Source organism: Excalfactoria chinensis, chromosome 22 (genome assembly GCF_039878825.1).
Source record: "Excalfactoria chinensis isolate bCotChi1 chromosome 22, bCotChi1.hap2, whole genome shotgun sequence".
Taxonomy (NCBI): domain Eukaryota; kingdom Metazoa; phylum Chordata; class Aves; order Galliformes; family Phasianidae; genus Excalfactoria; species Excalfactoria chinensis.
The window spans coordinates 1,843,084-1,858,519 of NC_092846.1; the positions used below are offsets into that span (position 1 = coordinate 1,843,084).

Consider the following 15,436-nt stretch of genomic DNA (forward strand, 5'->3'; position numbering starts at 1 on the left):
CCATGTCAAGGGCATCCGCAGCCTGCTTGGTCTGCATGGAGCTCCGTGTCCCCGTGAGGATGGCATCTGAGAAAGGCAGATAAAGCCCCGCTGTAAGGGGTGGCGGCAACGGATCCCGATTGCTGTTTGTTTAATGAAAAGAGCCTGGCCAGACACAGAGGCAACAATTAATGATCTGCGGTAAGAACTCTGACCGCAGCCGGAGAAATTAATGGCTTGTGGAGGCCGATGGTTCAAGCTAAAGGCCGGCCTGGCCTTCACAAAGCGGGGTGTGTGGGGAATCCCTCCATCCCCACACCGCGTCTGCTGTCTAAAAAGGGCCCTTTTGTGCCGTTAACACAACAGGGGGAGCAGCGGGGCTCTTCTCACCGAGGCAACACCGCCACCGCCCGGCTTCTTCCCGTTTTTCCCTCAGTAATAACGGTGCTGCTGCGGGAGCCGCTGTTAGGCCCGAAGAGGCGGCCGGCGCTCCGCCGTGACTACAACTCCCGGCAACCCGCCCCTCCCTTCGCCGATTGGTCGATCCCTGTCCTAAGCGCTCTCCCCATTCCCGGTTGGCTTAGCGAGCTGTCAATCACTGGGCGGCGTCGCTCGCGAAGGCAGGCCGGGGTGAAGTATTCCCGAACTCGACTTACGCCGTTTGCGTGACACCGAGATCGTTGCGGGTACCCGAGAGGCGGTGGCGCAGTTAGCGTGGCGCATGCGCGAAGCTGCGCGGGGCGAGCGGCTGCGGGGGGTGCTGCTGAGCCCCGGACAGCTGAGGGGGTAAACAGGGCACGGGCCGGGGGGGCACGGCCAGGGCTGCGCCTCAGGGCCCTCCCCGAGCCTCCCCGCGCCCGGGACGCGGCGCCCGTCGCCTGCGGGGCCCCTCGGGCTGCCCCCTGCGTTCGGCCCCGCTCAGCGGGGGATGGAGCCTCACAACTTGCAGCGCCCGCTAGGCCCGCGGCCGGGAGGCCTGACAGGTAACGGGCCCGGCCCTGCCCCCTCCCTCGGCGTTATCCGCCCCCCCGCGCTCCTCTGCTGTCAGTGACCCAGCCCCCCCCCCCCTCCCCGTTCCTCCCGGTATCGCTCTGTGCTGTCAGCAGCCGCTCCCCAGCCAGGCCCTGCCCACAGCCCCCAGCTCTTGGCCTACACCCCGCCCCCACCCCTCTGTCCCACAGCCCCGGCCTTGCCCCCCCCCCCCCCCCCAAAAGGCATTACCCGCCCCGCTGTGCGCTCCTGCCCTCACCTCTCCCTCCCCGAGGTGGGAACTTTCTCCTTCCCTGCTGCTCTGCTCCGCAAAGAGGGGGCTGTGGGGCGGCCTTCACCCCGCTGCTGCTCCCCTCCCCCTTGGCCTGGCACCGGCTGCTCCTGTGCTGCCCTGCAGCATCTCTTCAGCGCTGTGCATGGCAGGAGGGAGGGCAGAGGGCTGCTGTGGATCTGCACAGCCTGTAATGCAACTGAAAGTTTGCTCTCCACTCCTGGTCCTTCAGGTCTCAGCTCTTACCTGTGCTCCTCTATAAGCAGCTCCTCTGCTGTTGGCTCTGTGTGCGGTGCTGTCTGTCCTGGGGAGCGACCGCTGCTCCTGGCAGCACCTTCAGCTGGAGCAAAACCTTCCTTTTACTCGCTGTCTCCTCCTCTCATTCCTCTAGGTTTGCTAATAAATCTGTAGACATATGTTCTAATTTGACCCGTGGCCGCTTGGGAAGTCAAGGTATAGAGGAAGTAAGTTGTGAGTCTAAAGAAGCTTGCTGGGTCATGGGATTGGGTTGCAGGTGGTGTTTGGATGCGTGAAGTAATTTATAGATGCTAAAGGGGAGGGTCATAGGAATCTTCCTCTGGGATGAATCACGGATCCGCAAAGCCTCGTCGTGCACAAAGTGCTGCTTTTTTTTTTGATGACCTTGAGCATGAAGACTGAAAAACTTGGGCTCATCCAAACGGTGTGGAAGCAGATTGCTCGTTAAGCTGCTTGGTGGAGATGCTGCGTTGCTGCTGTTTTCAGAAGGGCAGTGGTCGTGTGGTTTGGATTTGGAAGTGTAACCTGTCTGTGTCGTTGCGTTGCTGAATGAGGTTGGACTTTGCAGGGGGGTGCTGTGAAAGGAAAACGTGTTGGAGCAAAGGAGCAGCCCCCCCCAAATTCTGGCTGCATCGGGACAGGTCAATAGTAGAGCAGCTGAATTGTCTGCATTGTGAACGTTGACACTTTGTTCCTAGAATGTGAGCAAGCGTTTCAGGAAAATGAGAAGAGCCAACTGGGGAAAGCGAGAGAATCTGCTCACCTTCCCAGCACCTCGGAGCGGTCTTTGAAAGAACACTTTACCAGGAGCTTAAAGGGCTCTGGGGTTGCTGCTGGTATAAATACAGCCCAGCAGATCTTGGGATCGCAGCCTGCGGAAATCTGGGGCTCGTTAATTTTTGACTGCGTGTTTTCGAGGCCAAGTGTTGCGAAAGTTTTGGGGTGTTTTTTGGTTTTATTTTGTCCTCTGGAGCTTCGCGTGGCTGGAGCAGGAGAGTCTGACAAGAGGATTGTGGCTCAACACAGGTGGGACGGACCTCCTTATGGAGGAAAGGCTGTTGGGTGGATGAGCTGTGAGTCGGGTATCCCCAGGGGGTTTGTGACAGTGAAGGTCGCCTCTGGGACTGGGCATGGGGGCACTGCTGAAAGGTGATGGTGAAACGTTGCTCCAGCAGTCGTCTGCTACAGGACCAGTAGAGCTTGTGGTGATCTCTGAGGCACAGGAAAGTGAATCTGCTCGTGTGATCATGGCTGGTAGCGACAGCACAGATTTATCCCCAGTTGTTTCTCGCCATTGGACCTTGATCCCCTTTTTTCATCAAGTTGTTTTTAATGGTCAAATGCTAGAAAGCTTGTGTTGGCATCTCAGGTGTGTTAGATGCAGTTATTACCATAGCCTTGGTAATAACATGTTTAAAGTCAGTTTTGAGTTGGATATGTTGTTTAAAGCTCTGTCTCATTCCACTTTGTCAGCCAAAGGGCCGATTTCATCCCTGGCTTTGTTGACCTTTACCTCCTAAGAACTAAAGCTGAGACCTGCTGAGCGATGCTGGGATGCTCCACAACACAGCTGTAATCCCAAACACATTGTGAGGGGTACCAAACTGCAGGGCATTGCTGTGCTTCAGAATCCCAGAGCATGCACGTCGCTGTGACAGCACTATTGGAAAGCAAAGGCATCTGTCTTAAGGAGCAGTGCTTTTGGGGCTGTGCTGATGCTCGTATCTTCCTCTGACTGAGCTGCACGTACAGACAGAGAGCAGATAAGCTGCGCTGGTGGTTTTGCTGTAGCCTCTTCAGCAGCAAATGGACTGCTTGGTGTGGGCTCTGTGTGTGTCCTGCGTTGCTGTGTGCATCCTTTGGGTCCCTTGTTGAACTTCTGTGGCGGATACATGTTGAGTAGGAAGCTGTTTAGAAGCTAGTGGGACTAGAGCTAAGAGATCTGCTCAAAGTGCTCCCAGGGCTATGGAAAGTTCTTCAGAGAGCTTTGGGTGTTTGTCACTGGGAAGGTGACGGCCTGCTTTGCTCCTTGCTCTGCTGGGTGTCCAGAGATCCATGGAAAGCTGAGCTGTGCTTTAAGAGGGTGAGAGGAGGGGCTGCTCAGACTGCCTGATTTAGTAACGCTAAGATGGGTGGGAAGCATCCAACAAGGTGGAGGCACTGGGATCTACTGGAATATTGTCCCTCCCATCTCTTTATGCTGTGCTTTGTGCTGCTGGTGGATCATTCACCTCTCTGGAAAGTTATCTCACTGTCATCAGCCCCTGGTCACAGGTTCCTGCGGAAGCGCTGCGTGCAGACACTGTGTTCCATGGGTTGTGTGGAGGAGGAGGGGAGCTCAGGTGTAAGCAAGTACCGGTGTCCTGTGCTGCAGAGGGGTGGGAGGTGGCTGCCCTGTTGCCTGTAGGTGGAGGAAGCCCTGTGCATCCCAGAGGGTCAATGTGAGGCTGCCCAGTGGGGGACCCAGGCTGGGAGGAGGGCGGATGGAGGCCTGATGGAAAGGTGTCTGGGGAGAACAGAGGTGAGAGATTGCAGATAGCACTCATCCCTGCAGCCTGCCTGGGTGTGGAGCTGCTTGTTGAGTTGGCAGTCCTCTTCTGCTTGCAGAGCTTAGCAGGGAAGGGTCTGGAAACCATGTTCTGCCAGTAGCATCCAGCAGCATAGCTTGTTTTGCATGGCTGGTATGGTTGTGGCAAGCTGGCCTTGGGCACAAGAATCTGCTGGACTGTCTTGGTTTCCCATTTAACCTTTGTGCTGCAAGCAGCAGGATCCACCTGCCCTGTGAAGTACTGTGCTCCAGGTTCTGCCTTGGCTTGGGCTGCAGGAGAAAGGGAGTCCTGCTTGATTGCTGCTGCTGTTGTCCCCTTGTAGCCTTGGTCTCCGTGAACACACAGAACAAACCCAATTCTAAGCCTGCATGGCAAGCTAGATAGCAGGTATCAAAATCTGACAGCTCAGTCATCCCACTACAAGGATCAGTGTGAAATATTGATGAGGAAATGCACTCACAGTGCTGCCTCTTGCTATTAAGCCCGAGAATGGAGCAACTATTACTTAACACAGGAGTGAATAATGCTAAGGATGCTTAAAACATGAGGTCTCTTCCTGTGTGTGTGTATGTGCCAGCCTTGCTGGTGCTGCTTCTGGAGTATGAGAAGCATGGATTAAACACGCGTGCGATGGCAGATTGGACAGACACGTGGTAGCTGGTGATCAGGGGCAGTTTCAAGCTGCCTGGTGGGTTCTGGGGGAGCCTTGGCTGAGTGCCCCTTGCTCAGCAGCTGATGGCATTCAGCAGAAGCTCAGCTCATTGCAGCAATGCACAACAGGGCTTAATGCAACCATGAGAGCTGCTCGTTGTCTGTGGGGCCGGTCTGCAAACAGCTCTGCCTTTATCAGCATCGTATTTGAGAGCCCTGCAAATGCTACTTAGAGGCCTGCCATGAGAAGACTTGGCTGTTGCTTTGCTCGTGTGCCATTCCTTTGCTGTCTGTGGGCTCAGTGATGCTCCTGCAGGGTCATAGGGCTGTTTGTCACCGCACTTGGGCAAAACGGTCTCGTTTCAGTGAATCAGCATTTCCTTGTTCAAGAACATTTTTGGCTTGTTCTGCTTGTGAGTGCTCGTTGAAAGAGAATTCAGAGCCCTTGGCTTATGTAGGGCAAACCGGCGTGGAGACCTCGAATTTCTCCCAGCTACACCATTTAAAAAGATCACCCCTTTTCTATTGCTCGTGTGCTGGGGTGTTCTGGTGGTGGTGTCACCTGATGATGAGCTGTTAGGGTTTCTAAGGAGCACTTGTGTTTGATTATTTACACCAGAACAGTTACTGTGATCAAACAGAGCGAATAAGAGAGGAGAAGCTGCCAGAAATGTCAGTGCTTTGTGAGTTCAGGGTGTAATGAGAGGAGTGAAATTGGACAGAAGTGGGAGAGGCTGTGAAACAGCACTGGTACGGATGTATAGGGTCTTTGCAGGCTTAGCAGTGTGGCTTTTCTAGTCTGGAGTTGTGCTCAGGCTGAGTTTGTTTGCAGTCCAGAGAGGGGACCCCTGAACTGGGCGTTCCTCACTCCTGTGTTGCTTCTTCCCATCCTTGAGTTTCTCCAACAGGCTGTACACTGAACGCTTCAGTTCTTGGCCACTGCTGGTTTCGGGGAGGGCAAGGAAGTGCTTGATACTGTCTGTTGTTGTATATGGGTGACCTGATATGTTTGTCTGCCTGTCTTTATTCCCTCCCTGTTTTGTTCTGCAGGTAATTAAATGCCCGTAGTGTGGATCTTCGCTCTGTTGGCATGCTCGGCTGCACAGCGGCTCTTCCAGTAACTTCTCACCCACCCCATTGCAAGAGGATGGCGAAAGCAAACATAACTCGAGACATCATCCACAGGCAGATCAAGGTGCGTGTGAGCTGTGTTCCTTGCGCTGGGTGCAGAGCACGCGGCAGTCAGCACTGTTGCCGGGTTGTGAAGCACCCGTGTTGCCTTCAGCTCTGAAGGGATCTCTGCTACTTGCATATTGATAAGCCGCATAAGAAGCTTAACAGAACAAATGTACGAGGCCTGTCATCCTCCTTAATGAGGCACTGGGGCACAGTATGGCATAATGAGGATATGGTTCTTCTCCCTGGAAGGAGCACACCAAACTGGCTCAACATCAGCAGATCATTTCCTTTAGAGTGCAGCACTGAAGAGAGAGACCTGGCTACTTGTGTTTGAGCAACACAAAGGACCCTTAGCTAGCTTCCCCCATGAGTTTTATGCCTACTTCTTTGTGTTCTTTTTGTGTGATCTTGCCATCAAAGGTGTTTTCTGACTGTAGTAAGGCTAATGATCTCTCTCTATCTCTGTCTCCCTTGCTTGCTGCCTTTCTTTTTCTTTAAAGAAGTGGTGTGTTTGCTTCCTTTGTGTAGGAAAAAACTTCAGCTGTGGTCAGATCAGTCATCTGATGGCTGCATTAGTGAAATATCTCCTAACGTGAAAGGACCAGCTCCAGCAGACACAATAGGCAATTATTGCTCAAACTGGGAGGCCTTAAAGCCTTTGCAGCTTTTCTGGTAATCAGCATTCATGAAGATGGACTGCTAGTGACTGGAACGAGGCACCAGGAGCTTGCATCCCCCGCTTCGCTGTGCAGTTTGGTACCAAACGTTGCATGATAAGCCTGTAATTTAATCCACGTGCAAAGATATATTCTGCTGCCTAACGAGGAAGGGATGGTTCTGTGCTTACAGTGTTAGCATGGGACTTCTTCACACCGACTGCTCTGCAAGACTTTCATGTGTGACCTTGGGAAGGTTGCTAAGTCTGACAGTTCCTTGTAGAAAAAGCAATATCCGACTGCACAGAGCTCACAAAGCTCCTGAGGTTACAATAACAAGGCAATTATAACTGCAGCACCTCGCACTGGACCTGGGAGTGTTTTGGGAATGCTGTCCTTCCAGATACGTCCAGGGGTTTGAAGTTTGTCGTGGAAGTTACTACAAAAGCCCATGCGAGTTTATTTGTTTGTTTCCAATATCCTTATGCTTATCTCCATTTTGGGGCAGTGAGTGGAGCTCATTATTAGCAGTGATCTGCAGAGCTGCCATGTATCACACTCATTCTTTGTGTCCACTCTACAACTGCTATTGTGTTCCCAGCACCATAAGTACAAACTTTGACATCAGTGTTGTCACCTGTAGATGGTGATAAGTAAGGGATAGGTCATCTTCACCTGACTGCAGCGTCTCATGATGGGGACTGAGGCTGAGTTGGGTGCTGGGAGGGAAGCTGTCCTGCTGTCCTCAGACCTTAAGTGTTCCATCCAAAATATGACTTGCGTTCCCTTTTCTTCACGCCTGCCTCTGCGGTTGGCCTTCTTTCATTGAAGCCATCTGCTAACGCATCTGTGAACTCTGGGGGATCACAGGGGAAACAACTGTCCTGCTTTTCTTCACCTTCATTTGTACTGACGCAGTTCTGTGACAGCTGTTCTCTTCCCAGTAGAACAGGCGGTGCTGTGGTGCTGCAGCTCTGTGCTCCTGCCCCGTCTCTGATGAAATAAACCATCTCAGGTGCTGTCTGGTGACATTCCCCAGTACATTTCCCATTGGTGGTGGTAGACTTGATGAGCAGTGAGGATGACGTGGAATTGCTGAGGTTACAAGGGCTCGACTCAGGTTGCATAGTGATGTTTTGTGCTTCAGGACAGATCCTGTGTGACGACAGACTTCTCAGCAGCAATAACCCAGTGCTGTGGACTCAGGAGTCTGTTGGTTTTGGAACGGTTGCCAAAGGTTTGAGATGGGCAACCTCTTTATCTTCCATTTCTGGCATGAAGTGTTCAGCTTTGTCTTGGTGTGGGCACCTTCAATCCTCATCTTGGCTTCCCAGCTGGCAATTCAATAGACATCATTTCAAACCGCTCCAGGAACAAGGATTACAAACAACGTGCCTGGTGATGTGCGTGATGTCTTCCTACAACAGGACATGTCTCAGTACTATGGACGCCCCAATACCTGGCAGAGCCCCAACGTGATCTGTACTATGCTTGAATCTTTTCTCATAAATTAATAATAATAATAATAATAATGACTGTTTTGCTTGCTGTGATCAGTGTAACACTCCTTTGCTTCATGCAGGAGCGCGGTGCGCTGGGCTTTGAGCGGCACTATCACGTCACCGATCCGTTCATTCGACGCCTGGGCCTCGAAGCAGAATTGCAGGTAAGTGGGCAGCATCCAGGGAGCAAATAGAGCTACTTATTCAGCTTACTAGTGAAAGCACAGCGTGCTGGAGTGTATGGAATTCTCCACTTTGTGAGAGAGGGATGCTGACTGCTTAGTCCCTTAAACTGTACTAAAAGCAGGAATAGCTCTGTAAAATCTTGTGTGAGCTTTCTGCATTGCATAGTGCATCTGCAAGAGCCTTCAGCTGATGTGCAGCAGCTAACCCCAGCAGTGGTGTGTGGAGTGGGCAGCTGTCAGCTGCTCAAGATACTCAGCTGTAAGGCTGAAGCGTAGTGCTGTCTAAAGGGTTTGCAGCCTGACACAAATCTTAGGGTTGTCTTGATTTGGGGGAGGAAAGAATTCTTCGGTCTCCCTTTTCAACCACAACTTCGGTATCAAGTGCTACTCAGTGCTCTCTGAGTCTTTCCTGTTGCAGTTGTGAGCTAATTTGGCTGAAGATGTATGATGCAGTCACCCAGCAGCAAGGTGTTTCTCCAAGAGTTATCAAAAGTGCATTTTCCTTGCAATCCCAGAGAACCTGCACGTGTAATTTGTCAGCCTAGCCAAGGGCTGTTGAAGCAAAGTCACCTTTCTGTGCATACAGCAGGATATCAGCAGCAGCCTCTCAGACTGAACTGCCATTATATTCAGTGCTGTGTTGTTTCTTTTGTTTCATTTTGCCTTTTCTGCTCCAGCTGCTTGTAGCAAGTCTGTCCTTTCCAGAGGTGCTCATGTGGGTGTTCTTTAGCAGGGCTGGAATAAAAGGCTGAGTGTGTCAGAAGAAGTTACGTGTTGTTGTGGAGCAGCTCTGAAGTTTGTGTAATTCTGTCTTCCCTTTTTTTACTCAGGGTCACTCTGGGTGTGTCAACTGTCTAGAATGGAACGAAAAAGGAGAGTAAGTATATGACTTGTTTGGGGGGGGATCTGGCAGCCCAGGTTCTCCCAGGAGCTGGATGTAGGTCCTGTTATCATAAACATCTGCTTCCCATTCCTGGTAAAATGGATGGAGGCTCAGACTCCAAGTTTTGATCTGTTTTGGAGCTCACGCATCAGAGAAGCTGAATTTTATTTGCTATATCTGTACGTTATTGGAAGTGTCCCTTTAGTCTGGGCAATGGTCAGACTAAAATGGAGAGATTGAAGGCCGCTTCTCTGCTCTTAAGTGGTATTATAGATTATAATGGGTCTTTAGGATTTGTCCAGCTGTTGAAGTGATGTTTCCCTCCCCTGTTCACCGTGCTGGTAAAGGCTGCTGCTGGGAGCACATACATCAGGAAAGGAGGCAGAGCCTTTGCCCCTCCCTGCACTTTTAGGGCAACACTGAGCATTTCAGCTGAGTGGAATAAAGAGTATCTGCATGAGAAATAACTGGATGGAAAGAAGAGCCTGTATTTCCTGACATCCCTCTTTATAAAACCCCAGCCTGCTCTCTGCTAGTCTTCAAAATGATTTACCAGTGGAAATTTCGTGTGCTTGTGAGAGCTCTGGCTCCAAGGAAATGAGTTTAAGACAGCCCAGGGTGCAAATGTCAGATTCCTTTGCTTCACCAGAAGATAGATGTATAAGGCACAGATAGATGTACAAATGCCTTGTAATATTGCTGCCACACCCTGTGCTTAAAAAGCAGTCCATGAGTCACTACCTGAGCCCTGCCTTGGGGCTGCTTGGGCACATCCAAAGTCCGGGGATGAATAGCTTGGCTTGAGTTCTGCCATGCTGTAGGAGCACTTAATGCAGCCAGGCTGATAATGAAAACAGAGGCCCTGTGTTTCATTGTTGACCAAATGCTCCTGGTGTTTCTGCTGTGACATCTGAACCTGTGGTGAGCTGAGTTAAGATGCTAAATGAAGATAAAAAGCCAACCTTGCTTTATTTTCTGTGGAATTGCTATTTGGCTGGTTTAGCTTCCTGAGATGGCTGGTATGTGGGAAGCATAAAGAAAACATAGCTGTGAAAAGAGGGAGGAAGAGGGGCTTTCTCAGACCTGGATTGACTTAATGACTGCCTGTGCTCATCTTAGGAACTGATCACAGCTCAGAACAGAAGAATATGGGATGCACCCTTCTTTTCTCTTTCTTTTAGCTTGTTGGCCTCTGGCTCAGATGACCAGCATACCATTGTCTGGGATCCTCTGCACCACAAGAAACTCCTTTCTATGCACACAGGACATACAGCAAACATCTTTTCTGTCAAGGTACGTGGTAAGGAGGACTAGATGGGTAAGAGAATGGGCAACCGGAGAAGCAAGAGAGGAGCTCTTTAAAAGCTGCTGGGAAGTACTTTAATGCAGGCAATCCATTCCCCTGCCCCCAGTCATTTAATAATTCTAACGTGAGGAAAAATGGCATTACATCTGTTACCTGTGCTTCTTAATTCACGCAGCTCCTTAACTTGGCTCCTTATCTCTGTGAAGTCAGAGGGAATGGTTGGATCTAATCAGGAGCTAAAGATACGTGATGAAGAAACCATTTTGTGTGTTACAGTCAGTGGGGACTCTTGAAAGTGCATAGCAGCGTATGTGGAATATAGTTTGAATGTCACATCTGTCTTCCCCAGTTCTTGCCACATTCAGGGGATCGGATCCTCATCACAGGAGCTGCAGATTCCAAGGTGCATGTCCATGACTTGACTGTCAAGGAGACCATCCACATGTTTGGAGATCACACCAACAGAGTTAAGCGGATTGCCACAGCTCCCATGTGGCCCAACACCTTCTGGAGTGCAGCAGAAGATGGGCTAATCAGGTACAGAACTCATTCTGCCCTGAAATGAAATGGATAATAATCCACTGCAGTGTGTACTAGGCATAAATTGAAAGGCAGACAGTTTCAATACTATGAGCTCCAGCTCATCTCTCTTTCCTGAAACTGAAAGGAATCATCTTGAAATGTAGATGTATATATGCATATGTACATATGCTACCCAGCTGGTGTGTTTTCCTCTGAAAGTGAGCCCAGGGAAGGAATAGCCGCATCAAATGGAAAGGAGGAAGGCAGGTAGCACCACTGTGGTGATTTGAGAGGCCTTCAGCTTGGTCACCGTGGAAAGCTACACTCCTCTTCCTGCTGTTGTCGTTCTCTGGTGGCATGGATTGCCTGACTCTCTCCTCCCTTTGCAGGCAGTACGATCTACGAGAGAACAGCAAGCGTTCAGAAGTCCTGATAGACCTGACAGAGTACTGCGGGCAGCTGGTGGAAGCCAAATGCCTCACAGTCAACCCCCAAGATAACAACTACTTAGCAGTAGGGGCAAGCGGACCCTTTGTGCGGCTCTATGACATACGCATGATCCACAACCACAGGTAACAGCAGCTGACTTTTGTGGTCCTTCCTGGCAGACTTGGGTGGTACAGAAATCTGTGCAAGGCTTTGGTGGGGAGGAGGAGTTGCGGTGATCTCTCTCACGCTAGTCTCAGCGTGCTGTTTTACTCAGTCTTTTCTGTCACCCGGAGTCTTTTTCATCTGGGCAAGTATATGGGGTGGTGTGAGGCAGGTCTGTGATTGCACAGGTGTGAGGGCTTCTGCTTATGTATGAAAGAATTATGTATGTCAGCAGGGCTCAGGCTTCCAGCTTGAGTGCTGTGATTGTAACACTGGTCTTCTTTCTGGCTAGAAAAAGCATGAAGCAGTGTCCTTCAGCTGGAGTGCACACGTTCTGTGACCGGCAGAAGCCTCTCCCGGATGGCGCAGCACAGTACTACGTGGCAGGTACTGGGGGAGACTGATGGGGCTTTAGATTAATGCCTGACTTCTACCCATCACACGAGGAGCCACTGCTTGAAAGAGCGCTTCTCTAATAGAGGGATGTTCTACAGAATTGCAGATTATTTTGCTTCTGTGCTGTGAATTCTTGCTTATGCTACCAGCCTGCTTTCCCCATCTTGGCAGCGATGTGTGTTGGTGAGCTGGCCTTCCTCTTTGTCTAGTATAAAAGTCTTCAGTGTCTTTTTGTCAGTTTTATTGCAAAGTCGAGGACTGGATAACCTGAGGAGTCTAGACATCCTTCTGGAACGGGTTCCAGCAAGGGCGCTGTTTAAAATCTTCCTGGCACAGAAGTGGTTTGTCTTCATCCTGCAGCTGAGTCAGGGATGCATTGTTTGGGCAGTGTGGAAGGCATTCTTCTCCAGTGCTCATTGTATATGATTTTTCCCCAAAATGTCTGTAGGTTGTTGTTGTTTTTTTATTAATATCTTAGACCAACACGTCCAACAGACCAGTGCTGACAGCTTTGCTTCTGATGAGTCCCACTAGAGGATTTTGTAGGTCCCCTGAATTGGTCATGCAACACATCTGCTGTCTGAAGCAAAAGAACCCTTGTGTGAGCTGAATATTTAGGAGCCTTGGTCTGATTGTGCTAAGGGCTTTATTAAGGAAACCTGATTGGACAGTCAGAAATGGAGCTGTTTGTTCGTGGCTGGCCACAAATCGCAGAAGCTAAATCCTTAATGAATCCATAAAACCAGGATGTGCTGGGTTCTGCAGACTTCAGTTAGCAGGCTCGCTGAAATCTGGTCTTCCCTATTTCATGGAAATAGCCTTGCAGAAATAGCGCGTGCAACACATGAAAAGGCAGCTTCGTACATCTGAGTGTTTGGGTTGCCAGTGGAAGGTTCAGCAGGCAGTGATAGGAAATGAAATCACTTGCTGCATGTGCTTTATGCTCTTGCTCTCCTAACAACCTCTTGTAAAAGCATGGGGCTGGGGTAGGACAAAGACAACAGTTCTGAGTTACTCTAATCCTGCGGACCTCTTCCCTCTGCAGGACACCTTCCAGTGAAGCTTCCAGACTACAACAACCGGCTGAGGGTTCTTGTAGCTACGTATGTCACCTTCAGTCCTGATGGCACCGAGCTCTTAGTCAACATGGGAGGGGAGCAGGTAAGAAGTAGGGGAGAGTTTGGCAGGAAGCATCACGTGCAGTTGTGTTTGTTGGCTCGCCGCTGACCCAAGCTCTGGTGGACTGCTGCTTACCTACCTGTACGTGTTTGTGATCGCTGTGTTAATTAAATGGTTAAAATATCTTCTTGTTTGAACTTTGTGAATGGGTTGGTTTGAACCTTGTGAAGAAGACAAGGCTCCTGTTTCTCAGTGGTGTCCTTTATAAATGCAGTGCTGGAATGCAGCAAGACACTGGCACTGCCATTATTGTATGGGCACATGTCTATAAACAGGATAGAAAATGGGCAATGTTACAAACACCAATGTGAAAGCATTTAGCTTTGTTTTATTTCTGTCCCTTGAGCATCCGTGTATCACTGACTTTGTTGTCAACTTCTTTCTTCTTTTCTTAGGTCTATTTGTTTGATCTCACATACAAACAGCGGCCATACACTTTCCTCCTCCCAAAGAAATGCCATACTTCAGGGGGTAAGTGATGCTGTTGTGAATTAAGTGGAAGGCAACATGCAACTGTGTACTGTGCAGCCCTCATTTGGGCAGGCAGGAAGGGAAGGAAGTAGGGCATGGCTGTTGGTGGGCTGGATCTGCATTGCAGCTCATACTCTGAGCTCTAAAACTCTTACACATGGTGACAAAGCTCTGTGAAAATGTGTGTCTGGAGTGGAGAAATGAGCTGTGAGAACTCTTAGAGCTGTACGTGAAGGGTAAGGCAGACTTTGTAGAGTGATTGAAGTCTTAGTGCCTTGCCTTTAACTACGGGGGAAAAACTTTTTTATGCAGACAGACATAAAAAATAGTGCAGTGTTTTTATTTGATTTTATATAAAACGTAGAATGCAGCTGTTATCCCTTTAAGCACCCATTACGAAGGAGAACAGAACAATCTCTTTCCTGGTCTAAGAATGTGGCCTGGCATTAATCTCCCTCCTGCTGGTAAGCTAGTTGGTTCAAAAAGCCATTTACTTGACAAATAAGTAAATCCAAGAGCCTTTTTATTCCCAGCCCTGTTTCTTACAGGGCCTGTTGGTACACAGACCCTGCATGCGCTACGCAGTGAACATCTAGTGCTCTATCCCTGGGGCAGAGGCCAACTCTCTCTTATCAGGGAGCGTTCCCTGCCCAGCTCTGCTCTCAGGGTTCGGTCTGTGTACTCAGCTCGCCTTGGGCCTTAATCTGGCACTCACATCCTGGTAGCAAATAGATGCCCTGCTTGCTGTTCTTCTGTCCTGAATGCCTGCAGGTGATCTGTACTTGTGGTATCTAGCGAGGTCATGCTTTACATGGCAGGAAAAAGTTTGAACAGGTTTGTAGTGGTACGGTTTCAGCAAATACTCCACCCTTTTGGGTACAGAAAGTTCAGGCAAGGTCTGTGAGAAGGCAGTGCGTGTACTTCATGTGCATGCACGTCTCTGCATACTGAAAGCTCTGAGCTGTTCACTGAGCAGTTGGATGGTGTCCTCAGTTTCCCAGCCTCTGAAGTGGCTGCAACTCCCAGCTGCAGCACAGACTGCAGTGTATAAAACTTGAATATTTTCTATAGAAATGGAAAGTGAGCTTGGCTGCATCACTAGAAGGTGCTTCAGCTTGAAGGTGTTCCCTGAGCAGTAGGGTGAGGAAAGAAAGAAGAAGTGCCTGGAACTCCCTCAGTGGACTTCTCCAGTAGTCCCGTTCATCCTCTGTGTTCTATTTCTGTGGAGATGTTGTGGTAAATATAAGAGGACAAATCAAATCCAAGCAGCTGGAAGGCAGGGATGTGTGGAATTGTGAAGCCTGTTTGGTTCTGCTCTGAATGGTGCTGTGGCATTGCTTCTGCCGTGCTGTAAAATTAAACCCCAGAGTTTCAGGGATTAGTCTGTATAATCCACGTCGATGTGTGGCATGTTTGTATCTTTTCTTTCCTAACCTTTAGAAGTGCAGAATGGGAAAACCTCTACCAATGGAGTGTCGAATGGCATCCATCTACACAGCAATGGCTTCCGCCTGTCAGAGGGAAGAGCACACGTGAGGTAAGGCAATAGATCTACCTAAATGAAAGCGTGAGGCTTTGGTCACATCCTCTTCCTTTTTGCAGAGTTAGGTGCTCCTCAACAAGGTGTGAAGTGCAAACCCACTTGCTTTGTTGGCTTGATTGTCAGGCGGTCTCTGTCTTAGGGGCTGTATTTGCTCCTGGTGCGTGGGCAAAGAACAGGAATCAAATCAGGCTGTAGCATCCTAGGAGGAGCATGGTCTACTAGAATTCATCACCTCTTACTGCAGACAAAACTGAAGAGTGCCTTTCTGAGCCTGAAAGCAAGGTGTTCTTAGTTGGCCTGAGCAATTTTACTTCCTGGCTGACAG

At 49.9% G+C, this 15,436-nt stretch overlaps 1 protein-coding gene across 2 annotated transcripts in view; it reads left to right on the plus strand.

Annotated features, from left to right (window-relative positions):
* WDTC1 (WD and tetratricopeptide repeats 1) overlaps positions 1-15,436 on the plus strand; it is a 28,071-nt gene that overhangs the window by 4,512 nt on the left and 8,123 nt on the right. The window contains exons 1-11 of one of the 2 annotated variants that reach the window (XM_072355622.1): positions 825-962; positions 5,749-5,893; positions 8,116-8,199; positions 9,051-9,097; positions 10,285-10,396; positions 10,759-10,946; positions 11,321-11,503; positions 11,815-11,909; positions 12,964-13,079; positions 13,493-13,568; positions 15,009-15,105. In XM_072355622.1, the coding sequence (XP_072211723.1) occupies positions 5,789-5,893; positions 8,116-8,199; positions 9,051-9,097; positions 10,285-10,396; positions 10,759-10,946; positions 11,321-11,503; positions 11,815-11,909; positions 12,964-13,079; positions 13,493-13,568; positions 15,009-15,105 (1,103 nt within the window). In that variant the 5' untranslated portion in view covers positions 825-962; positions 5,749-5,788. Of the gene's footprint in view, positions 1-824; positions 963-5,748; positions 5,894-8,115; positions 8,200-9,050; positions 9,098-10,284; positions 10,397-10,758; positions 10,947-11,320; positions 11,504-11,814; positions 11,910-12,963; positions 13,080-13,492; positions 13,569-15,008; positions 15,106-15,436 lie in introns of those variants that run through there. The other variant, XM_072355623.1, reaches the window with a different exon arrangement.